Below are 12,127 nucleotides of genomic sequence, written 5' to 3'. Positions count from 1 at the left end.
GTTCAAGGAGAGCTTCTTGGGAGACACCGTGACTTGCTGTCTGTGGGACAGGCTACCTAGTGCCCAGCAAGGTAGGTGGAAAAATAATCCAGACAGGCTGCATCCATGGGGGAGACAAAAGCACTGGGTGGATGAAACTGTGCAAATGACATGACATAAACTATTCTAGGATATTCTAATGGATTTTAAAGTAACAATCAAAAGCTAGGATCAGTGTGTCATGAGGATATAAAATATGTGTTAGAAATACAACAATAAAGAGAAAGAATTCAGGGTTAATCAGACAAGTTCAAGATAAGAAACTTGAAATAACATGGACCATTTATTAAAGAAGTTATGTCAAAATTTCCTCTACAAAATATTTAGTGAAAATTTAATCTGGGGGATAAGTATTTTTAGGAGATGATGCCACCAAGCATCATATAAAAAACCAGAGCTACCTCCTTCTATGAGCACACTGTAGTGCTGGGGATGTCAAAGGCTCAGTTGCTTTTCGCTGTGCTGCTGTCGCAGAAGCCACTTTCAGAGAAAGCATGCTGCCTCAGTCTCCAGGATTAACTCCTCGCTGTGTTATCATCTCAGCATGCCTAAAACATGCTGAGACAGAGACCTGACATTTATTTTCTGAGCTTATGATAACACATTACCCCATTAGTGACCATTATTTTTTACACTGCTCATTCATGGAACCAGATGCACCCCTGGTCAGAGAGAATGTAGCTGCATACCGTGCTTAGGAAGGAATCTATTAATGGAAAGAACTGTTTTAAAAGTCTTTCCAGATTGTTGGCTTGGACAGCCTTCTTCCTGAGTGCTGATGTCTCTTGGCCATGGGGCATACAAACCATCTTTACCAATCTAACTGGTTTGTGGCTTTCCTGATTATCTGTTTACTAGCAAAATACCTTTTCAACCAGTCTTAAGAAACAGAAAGTTCAATCATGTGCCTCAAAAGATCACAACAAATACAGACCATTCAAAACACTGTGAGTTATAGCCGCTGAATTTTAGCAGGGAACTGTCTGGGTTTCCTTCGTAAAGGCCAACAGGTCATATGAGCCGCATGTCAAGGTTTCTTGATCTCTTACAGTGTTTCACTTGTAAAACACTATTAATATCTGCCATCAATTCCCCTCAAAGGATTGTATGAAATTCTCTGGATAGGAATACTGCATATAATCATTTAGTTACAGCAATATATAGGTTCACTTCAAAAATTACTCTAATTTTGAATGTACTAGTTCACTTATACACATACACACATATACTGTTATCACCTAATAGTTGTGTTAATACAAAGACATTCTTTTTATTTGAATAGTATTTGTATGTTTGAAAATGAAGGTTCATCTTTGTATGAATTTACCAGTCCTTGACCAATGCATTTTTCAAAAAAATCTTTTCATTGAACCCATTTCATTGAATTAATTAGGAAGGTGGACTATCTAGAAATGGTTTGTTTTTAAAATAAGGGGATTATCTGGAAGAGTGGCTTGGAGTTTGCTATGTGACAAGCATTTCTCAACAGCAAAGTCATCTTAGTGTTAATCCTTAGGGTTGGTCCATTTCATCAGGAAAGACTTTGGTTTCTCCATAGAGTCTTATGCATCTGTTTTTCAGGTCACCAAATGGGGTGGAAATTTTATCAGAATGAAGTTATGAGAACTTTGGGATTTTCTTCTTTCTCCGTTGAATCTCTTGTGTTTTTCCTAAGTCTGAACCTGAAAATAAGATAAGCAGTAAAGAAAATTAGTCAAGACTCTTCTCCTTAAAATGCTAGAGGGATGCTGAAAAACATTTATCCAGTCAATGAACATAACTCTAGTAATAACTCAGGAGTCTAGAGTTTGTATTCTATAATTTTACAATTCTCCTCAGGAAAGGATCGAGTGGTAAACATGAAATTCTTGGCAAGCTAAAGTTAATATTGAAATAGTCCTATCATTAGAAGAAACAACGTCTTGGGTACATTTTGTTGTACATGTTCCTTCAGGGACCAGAATCTACTCACATACAGATTTATGTTTTTCATGGCTTAATGCTAAAGTCACTTTATCTTATGTAAACTCGCAACAGCCATATGAACTATTCCTGTACAACAGACGCAAATACTGAGGTTCAGCGAAAGTTAAGTAATTTTCCCTAATTTATGCAATAGATTTGGGATTTGAAGCCAGACATTTTCACTCTAGAATCTAAACTTCTCCCACACTACCACTCATCTTTAATTGTTTGCCAGTCTGTGATACTGTATAAAGATATTTGGTTTTTGTCCCTGGTTCCTGACTCAGCGCTCCTAAATCCTTTGTCATTTCCTGAGTGATAGGGGAAATAGGACTGTCTTGTCTTTTGTTCTAATGAGGCAACTCCTGGTGGGTCAGTTGATAGCTTCAGGATGGAGACTGGTCACCAGAAACACTAGGCCTTGGTTAGCAGCCTGGAACTTTCAGCCCCACCCTCCAACCTCCAAGAGAAGAGAGGGACAACAGGTTGCATTAGTTATTGATCATGCCTCTGTGATAAAACCTCCATAAAACCCTCTGAACACTGAGGTTTGGAGAGCTTCTGAATTGGTGAACACATCCATGCTCCAAAATGGCAGTGCTCCCCAGCTGCACAGGGACAGAAGTTTCCTGTATCCTGGACTCTTCTCGACCTCACCCTTTGCACCTCTTTGTACCTCACCTCTTCATCTGGTTGTTCATATGTATCCTTTATAATAAGCTTGAAATGGTAAGGAGAGTGTTATCCTGGTTCTGTGAATCATTCTGGACAATTACTGAATTTGAGCACAGGGGTTGTGGAAACATCAGACTCTGAAGCCAAGTTGGATAGAAGTGTGGATAATCTGGGGACCTGATATTTATCACCAGCATCTAAAGTGAGGGCAGTCCTATGGGACTGAGCTCTTAAACCTGTGGATTCTGATGGAAACTCTGGGTGGTAAGGGTTGGAATTGAATTAAATTACAGGACACCTAGTTGGGTAAGAAGTGGTTGGTATCAGGGCAAAAACTCTCATAAAATCTCACAGACAAAAAAATATATATTGAATTATTTTATTTTGTATCTCTTTATAAATATGGACAAGTATTGCTTTTCATGTATGTATCTGCCATTGAAATTTCCTTTTCTGTCAACTGCTTGTTGATGACCTTTGGCATTTTTCCTGCTGAGTTGTTTGTCTTTTTCTGACTGACTGCTGAGAGTTTCTTGTGTATTAGCTATATTAGCCCCAGGTACCTATTGTGTGTTGCAAATATTTTTGCCCTGGATTTTTGACCTTTGTTTTTAGTTATGGTTTCTTTTCTTGCTGTGCCAACAATTTCTAAAGTTTCACAATCAGACATAGCAATCTTTTCCTTTCATATTCTCTTTGCTTTTCATACCATATTCAGAAAGGCCTTCTCTAAGGTTATAAAAATATATATCTTTTCTTCTGGAACATTTATGATTTTACATTAATTGCTCTGCAATTTATCTTGATGTATTTTGAAGTAGGAGTCAAGTTTTTTTTATTTATACAACATAGCTAGCTGAGTTCTCTAACACCTTTTACTGAATAATCTAATTTTCCTCACTGATTTTGAATAGCTAATTTTTAGCATATACTGCCTTATCATATTTTCTTGGATTTAATTCTGAACTCTATTCTATTCCAGGGATTTCTATCATACACCAGTATCACACTGTTTTAATTACCTTTGCTTAGTAATATGCTTTATTATCTGATAGAGCTACCCTCCATTTACCACCCTTCTTTTTCAGAAACTTCCTAGCTATTCTTGGATGTTTATTCCTTCTGAGGAATTTTGGTATCAGTTTTTAAAGTTCCACTTACCCTTTCACTTTCTGCATCTGCTCTAAGGTCTCTGGTAGAGTTACTCCAAAACTTTCAGGGAGAAAGAGGGTGATGATTCCAATCAAGACAGTCAGGCTGCCCATGAGGATGTAGGGCAGAACTCTGTTGTATGCACCTGTAAGGAACAAGAACATCAATTACATATAGGGATTCTTCAGACGCTCTTGGGAATCCTTTTCTCATGGTGAACAATGGTATTTGAGAGCAGTTTTAAATCTGAACATTGTCAGAAGGAAAAAGATATGTAAAATATCACAATCACAGTTTCTCTTTGGCAGATGTCATTGCCTTCATGATTTCCATACTCATTTACTTACATGATGCTGCATAAGGTCTTTCATGCCAGTTCCATTCTCTAAGCCACTGTTTAACCATGTGTGACCCATGTTCCTTTGATGGAACTATTTGCCTACCAAGTTTTCCCTCTTACGGTGGAAGAAATTTGAGAGGAGGGATGAGAGGACATCAAGGAGAGAAAGCATATTGCAGGGACAGATACTAGCCATTATGACTGGTGTGACAAGCTGTGACCTTTGCTTTTGCCAGCAAAAGTGGGCTGCAGTGGACAGCTAGGTCCAAAGAGCCATGAGACTCTTCTTTTTTTTTTAATAATATTTTTTTTAAAAGAGAGAGAGCATGAATGGTAGAGGGAGAGACAGAGAGAGAGAGAGAGAGAGAGAGAGAGAGAGAGAGAATCTTAAACAGGTTCCATGACCAACTCAGAGCCCGATGTGGGGCTCGATCTCACCGAGCCACCCAGATGCCCCTAAAGAGCCATGAAACTCTTACAGAAAAAAAACCTAAGTAATACGTTCAATCCAGTTTCAATCACTAAATGTTAGGCACCGTGAATTCTGCCTGGCTTTGGTTGCTTTCTGCAACATTTGCATGTCTTGGTTTTGTATGTAATTGTATGAGCCATTCCACCTCTTCCTTATCAGGCATTCCTTGGACAGGAGAATAATAGATCCTCACCTTGCTTCCCTTCTGCATACAGAGATTACAGAGGAACAACACACCCAAGAATTTTATTTGACAGAAAATGTTAAACTTGAATCTTCTGCGAGGCGTCTATGTCACTAACAGGAGTAGCTATTGTGGAATAGAAAGCTCTGTCTTGGATTCCTCTGTTTCTTAGGCACCAATGGTCCACCCTTTAGACCAAGTGAGCAGGGTTTGAACGTATAGGGAGGAAGAAAGGAGAAATGACACCATTCTATATAATAATGTGCTTTCTTAGGTGTTGTTCAGGGCAGCCATGTAGAGTATGTTTAAAACAAGAAAATGCTTCATTTTCTCTGTAAAGATTTAGAGTGTACCTTTCCTGGGGATTAATATATAGTCTTTGTGTGTGTGTGTGTGTGTGTGTGTGTGTGTATGTTTTGCAATAAAAAACAACTGAAGGGCTATTCACTGAAGTGTTAATATTAGCTCCTTTTAGTTCTAGGGCTGCGATTTGGGCTGCCCGAGAGTGAAGAAGTAAACTTGCACTTTTTCCAGTACCTTTTATGCTGTTAGCATTTTTCACAATGAAAAAGTTATTCCTTTATATTTAAAAAAAAGAACAAATTGACAAAATGCATCTCACCGAGGTAAACAAAGTAGGGAGCAATGATGCTGCCCACTCTGGAGGCCATGGATGTAACCCCCACAGCCATATTCCTGACCAGGGTGGGGTAAAGCTCTGCAGTGAAGACATACAGCATGGAGAAAGCAGAAGTAATTCCGAACTTTCCTAACATCGCCAGACCAATGGACAAGAAGTTGTAATCTGGAAAAGAGACCCAGTGTAAATAGAGGTGGTGGGGTTTTGGGGTGATGGTGGGGGTTCAGAGCTGACAGCCAAGAAAGAATTCTTGAAGACATCTCGGGTACAAAAAAGTGATTTTATTAAAGCATGGGGACAGGACCTGTAGGCAGGAAGAGCTACCTTGGGGTCATGAGGAGTTGCTAGTTACATACCCTCAGGTTGGGAGGGGGTTAGGGATAGAGTAAGTCTCTAAGGAATTTTGGAAGCAAGGTTTCCAGTCCCTTAAGGGACTGAGTGTTGTTACGAAAATAAGCCATTTATTACCATTTAGTAAAACCTGAGTCATGAGACGCTTCATATGTATATCAGGGGGCCATAAGCTTGGAGTATGATTGCCAGCATATATCTTGGGGGTGAGATAAAGGAAGTTACCAAAGGAATTTAAAAAATCTTTTTTAATGTTTATTTATTTTTGAGAAAGAGAGAGAGAGAGACAGAGCAGGAGCAGGGGAGGAACAGAGAGAGACGGAGACAGAATCAGAAGCAGGCTCCAGGCTTTGAGCTGTCAGCAGAGTCTGATGTAGGGCTCGAACTTACGAACCGTGAGATCATGAGCCGAAGATGGATACTTAACCAACTGAGCCCCCAGGTGCCCCAAGGGAATTTTTATATGTTAAAGTAGACTTACAGGACCCTGGGGTGTGGGGTGGGGCAGGAGAATGTTAAGCCAAGCAAAGGGTCTAGCAAAGGGTCATCATTGAGGCAGCTCCTAGAGGAAGGTCACTGCTGGTTTCCAGGACTTGTCAGTGGGCTGTAGGCAGTAAGGGAATCTAATTTTTCATTTGCCTTAACTTCCCTCATCACCATGGTAAGCACTTAAACCCCTTTCCTTTGTTCTTGGGTAGGCAGGAGTGTCTGAGGAATATCACACACATCCCATCCTGGGGTGGGTAGGTTACTGTTAGTCTGTACTTTGCCCTCAACTTGCCCCACACTCCCTCCTCAGAAGTGGTTTTAGAAGTGAGATTTTCTTAACTCAGTTGCTTTTGTTGTCCTTTTTGCTTGTTTGGGGATTGTTTTTATAGTATAAAGATATTCCTCAAGTAACACTTTTTCTTTAAATATCTTTATCTTTTCTTTCTTTCTTTTTTTTTTTTAGGAGAGTGAGAGAGAGAGAGCATGAGAGGTAGAGGGAGACAGAATCTTAAGCAGGTCCAAGCCCAGTGTGGATCCCAACATGGGGCTCAATCTCATGACCCTGAGATCATGAACTGAGCTGAAATCAAGACTCAGACATTCAACCAATTGAGCCCCTCAAATATCTTAATAATTAGACACAAACAAAGGTGGAGAGTGACAGGTTCCTTCCTGTTTTTCTGTACTGTTTTTCTAGATCATTTATTCCTTCAGTGACCTTTGTCCACATTTATGTGTAACAACAGTTTCAGAGTAAGTTGTTAGCACGCTAATATAGTTAAATTTAATCCTCAAAGGGAAGAACCAATCCTTTTTATCCTGTTAATAATTAAGAAATATATATTTCTATGTATAATACTATGTATCAATGATCTATTGATAACATTTTAATAATATGATAAAGGTTGATATAAAGAGAAAAAAGAAGCAAATGTCTTTATGTGCTCTTTAACAACTTAAAGATTACAGACCATAAAAATCACTGGCCTAAGGGCGCTTGGCTGGCTCAGTCAGAAGAGCATGCAACTCTTGATCTTGGAGTCATGAGTTTAAGTCCCACTTAGAGATTACTTAAAAATACAACTTTAAGGAGTGCCTGGGTGACTCAGTCATTTGAGCATCTGACTCTTGATTTCAGCTCAGGTCATGATCCTTGGGTTGTGGGATTGAGCCCCACATTGGGCTCTGTGCTGACAGTGTGGTACCTGCTTGGGATTCTGCCTCTCTCCCTCTGCCCCTCTCCCCCAGCTCATGTTCTCTCTCTCTCTCTCTCTCTCTCTCTCTCTCTCTCTCTCAAAATAATGAATCAAATCAAATCTTAAAAAAAAAATCACTGACTTACACTGGACCTGGCAAGTACTACAAACTACAACACTGGAATATGTGCCTCACATAAAAGTACCAAGGGGATGATTGACAGTATTGTTCTTCCTCTCAGTGACTTCTGATTCTCTCAGGCTGACTCCTGTTTGGGCGGGGGAGGGGGGGGTGGTTGTTACGAACACAGGAAAATTATGTAGTTGTCTATCACTTATCTGATTGGATTGACTTATGAAGAACTTACGATCTAAAGGCTACATAACAACAGAGCACAGTGACAAATGATGAGTTTAGTCAAGGTGTGGAGCTTTTCTAGTAAGCTCTTTTTTTAAAAAATTTTTTTTAACATTTTATTTATTTTTGAGATAGGGAGAGACAGAGCATGAACAGGGGAGGGTCAGAGAGAGGGAGACACAGAATCTGAAACAGGCTCCAGGCTCTGAGCTGTCAGCACAGAGCCTGACGCGGGACTCGAACCCACGGACCGTGAGATCATGACCTGAGCCGAAGTCGGCTGCTTAACCGACTGAGCCACCCAGGCACCCCTCTAGTAAGCTCTTAAAATTGGTTAACTTCTTACCTTCAGGTACCAGTTGAATTAAGAGAAGCACACCTCCTCCCAAGAACAGTACTCCAGCTATGATATAGCGTCTGGGCAGGGTTTGCAACAGGAGCCAGGCTGTAATGTAGGCTGGAACTTCAATCAAGGCAGAGAGGAAACAGTTCAAATAGGCATCTCCATGTAAATTAGGAGCGTTGAGAGACAGAGCAAAGTAACCCACTGAGGTAAGCATCCTGCAAAACCACAGAAAAACACAAAAGTGATGAGAGGATGACCCGAACCACTCAATAATTCCATGATGGTCAAGAAATTGTCTAGATCTTTCTGTCCTACAAGTAGCCACTAACCACATATGGCTATTTAAAAGTAAATAAGTTAAAATTAAATAAAATTATAAATTCAATTCTTCAGTCATACTTGCCACACTTCAACCCACTTAATAGCTGCATGGGGCTAGTAGTTACTAAAATGGACAACTCAGACATAAAACATTTTCATCATTGTGGAAAGTTCTATTGGATAGCCCTAGTCTAGATATACCAACATTCAACAATACCTACCCTGTTCTAATGAATTTCAAATTTTGTTATTTCCTGAACAGCTTGTGTACATCCTCATTCCCTTACAACTATAATTTGAAGAAAGATTGTCAGTCATGTCAGTGAACATAAAATCCAGATTTCATTCTTATCAAAAAGAAAAACGAAGATACATAGGTAATACTATGGGATTCACTTACGGTAAATTCCTATCAATTTATTAAAACTCACTTTGAGGAAAAGAATGAAAGTCCCCATAATGGTTCAAAGTATCACACAGTACACACCCCATATCCCGTCATTACAGTGAATTTCCACATAACTGTGAAGCTTTTCTGTGCAAAAAACAACTGCCCTTTAAAGACTCCTCTGTGCAGAAATTTGCTTATTATTGACATGACCGAAAAGCAGAGGGCATTTGAAAAATGTTTTCAGGAACAATGTTGGATCTTTTTATACATATTCTACTGGGTTGGGTAGCACAAGGGCTAATGCAAAACAAAAGAAAAAATGGAACGTTATCAGTCTGAGGATTTTCGCGATGGTCGCATTTGGTAATAAGTACAATGCAGGCAAAACTAGGGACTAGTACTGGTTCAGTAGCACTCGAGATACATTTGCACCAATGACATACACTGACATAGAAGAAGTAAGCAGGTGTAGAGTGAGGAAAGCCATGTGCTTGTGACACACTTGCTGTATCAAGTGGCATAATTGTCACTGATCTCTTCTAACTGCAAAACAGGATGGCCCTAAAAGCAGACTCACTGCAGTCTCTGAACCTACAATTTCTTGTGTTGCTCCTGTCGGGTAGGCAGGTCTTCTTTTCTCCTTCCTCACTTCTTGGTAGATACATCATCAAATCTAGTCTACAGACTCAACTCATTATTTCTATGCCTGAAAAATCACTGGGTAGTCTGCTATTGGCAAGGGTGAAAAGCTCATCAGAAGTCCGATGCAGTGGGGATGTTGTGACGTCACTGTTCAGCTGCCAGTCCAGCTTGGAGAAGCAGGAGCTGAATTACCCTCTCAGTCTCAGGCACCAGGAACATTAATGGTCTTCATCTCAACTACCCTAGGATTGGCAGACCCTTTCCATGTGGGCCACAGGACTGCAGACCTAAAGATTATCCCCTGTGACTTTTTTTCAGCATCCAGTTCTGTGAATTGAATGAAGACATTTCCAAATGGCTTAGAATTCTATAATTTTTATTTTGTCTCAGGAAAACTCAGGCGATGCCCTGATGTTCCCTGTGGATTAAAGAAAATCAATTGTACACTTATGTGCTGCATGTCACATTTCTAGATCACTTGTTACTTACCACAACATCAAAGACATAATGGTAATTGTGGCAATATTCCGAGTCCTGAACAGGCTGAGAATGAGAATTTTCTGCTGGCTTGGGAGTTTTAGTTCCTGTAGCTAAAATAATGCAAATAACCAGGAGATGAAGAGGTTAGTAAGGAAGTATCTTCAACCATGACAGCGTGGGAAAGACTAATGCTTGTAACTCTGCTTCGCCTTGAGTATGCTCAGAAGTCTGGAATTTGAGGGGAATAAGGGCATCTACATATATGATGCTTATTCTAACACTTTAAAATACTTGTGGCCCATTTTAGACAGAAGCCTTTGAAATATGTAACATTGGTTTCACTGTCTCTTCATATAAAGCCTGATTGCTAACAGCCTTTTCTTGACTCATGGTCACATCACTGTGGTGACCTTAATCACACGGAGCTGTGATCCTTAGGATCTGTGCTCCTTAGGGCCAAGCAGCCCCTAACTGCCTTGGGATCCATATCTGCTTTTTATATTTTTCTTGTTGTTGTCTCAGAGTCAGAAAGGATTTGGGTTGACTGAGGGACCTTGGGCAAGTGACTATTCCCCCTGAGCCTCAGTTTACTTGTATGTTAAAAAGGTATAATAATTGGGAGTTGAGAAGATTACATGAGATCATATATATGTATATAAAGCTTAGCATAGTACTTGAACCATAGTAAATACCCAATACATTTTAACTATAATTATTGCTACTACTGCATCACTGAGGAAAAGGTGCTATTTGGCTAGTGGCAATTTCTTACTGCTGTCAATGGGCTTCCCTCCTTTATTCTTAATTTAACTAAAGTGAACTTGCCATGTGTTAGGAGTCTAGATAACCAAGCTCAGTGGAACTTGTAAAAAAGTTACAAGGCCCTGAGGTGGGTAATCTTTTTGGGATAAAGTGCAAGGACATAGAGTGCATGTGCAATAAGAGGCTGAGGGGCACCTGGGTGGCTCAGTGGGTTAAGTGTCTGACTTCAGCTCAGGTCATGATCTCACAGTTGGTGAGTTTGAGCCCCGTGTCAGGCTCCCTGATGACAGCTCTGAGTCTGGAGCCTGCTTCGGATTCTGTGTCTCCCTCTCTCTCTCTCTCTGCCCCTCCCCTACTTGTGTCCTCTCTCTCTCTCTCAAAAATAAATAAATAAACATTTTTTAAAAAAAGATTTAAAAAAATAAGAGGCCGAGGAAGGAGTGTCTACAATGAAGGAGTAAGACTGCCAGACTGGCTGTTGAAGCAAGTGCTCCCCAAATATGAGCATCTGTCTTCCCAAGAATAACCACACTCCCTCCTGCAGTTTGCAGACATATCGCCTTTCTTCTTCTACAGTATTTGGAGTGTGCAGCTCTAGAACACGCCCCTGGCAGTAGAACCCTGTTATCATGACAAAGCAAAGCCCCTGCATAGACTAGTGGGAACTAGAAGTCTTCATGGGGGTTCTGGAAGTGGTGCCATGCATGGATAGGACCTGGGCACCAGGTCTATGCTAACACTTGGTGCTTTATGAAAATGCAGATCGCCAGGTCTTACCCTGGCCCTGCTGAATCTGAATATTTCCTGTGGGCCCTGAAGCCTAGGATTCTGTATTTTTTTAAAACAATTTTTTAATCTTTATTTATTTTTGAGAGACACGACATGAGTGGGGGAGGGCCAGAGAGAGAGGGAGACACAGAATATGAAGCAGACTCCAGGCTCTGAGCTATCAGCACAGAGCCTCATGTGGGTCTCGAACTCACGGACCATGAGATCATGACCTGAGCCGAAGTCGGACGTCCAACTGACTGAGCCGCCCAGGCATTCCAAGGATGGTATTTTTAAAGCTCCTTGGGTGATTTTGATGACAGCCAGGTTCGGAAACCTCAGTACAAGAATATTCTTATATCCAGTGCTCGCCTCTGTATGGAGTCACCAAAATGCCTTTGAACCAGACTCGATGAGCAGGTTAAAGGTGCTTGAGAAGGAAAGCCAGAGAAGCCCCAGATCACTTTCCAAGATGATACTACTCTGTATTTTTTCCTGTCCACTGCCTCTACCATGAGATAAGAAAGCACAGTTGTGAAGAGCATGTACTTTGGCA

At 40.5% G+C, this 12,127-nt stretch overlaps 1 protein-coding gene across 1 annotated transcript in view; it reads right to left on the bottom strand.

Moving 5' to 3' along the window:
- Positions 1 to 1,380: 1,380 nt before the first annotated feature.
- The window catches only part of SLC22A4 (solute carrier family 22 member 4), a 40,207-nt gene continuing 29,460 nt past the window's right edge, over positions 1,381 to 12,127 (bottom strand). Inside the window, exons 6-10 of the mRNA XM_007087816.3 lie at positions 10,051 to 10,151; positions 8,208 to 8,422; positions 5,450 to 5,632; positions 3,841 to 3,976; positions 1,381 to 1,721 (exon numbers count right to left, since the gene is read on the bottom strand). Of these exons, the coding sequence (XP_007087878.3) occupies positions 1,646 to 1,721; positions 3,841 to 3,976; positions 5,450 to 5,632; positions 8,208 to 8,422; positions 10,051 to 10,151 (711 nt within the window). The 3' untranslated portion in view covers positions 1,381 to 1,645. The remainder of the gene's footprint in view (positions 1,722 to 3,840; positions 3,977 to 5,449; positions 5,633 to 8,207; positions 8,423 to 10,050; positions 10,152 to 12,127) is intronic.

This window comes from Panthera tigris, chromosome A1 (genome assembly GCF_018350195.1).
Source record: "Panthera tigris isolate Pti1 chromosome A1, P.tigris_Pti1_mat1.1, whole genome shotgun sequence".
Lineage (NCBI taxonomy): Eukaryota > Metazoa > Chordata > Mammalia > Carnivora > Felidae > Panthera > Panthera tigris.
Note: the sequence above shows the minus strand (reverse complement) of the source record. Positions and strands in the feature narration are given on the sequence as shown.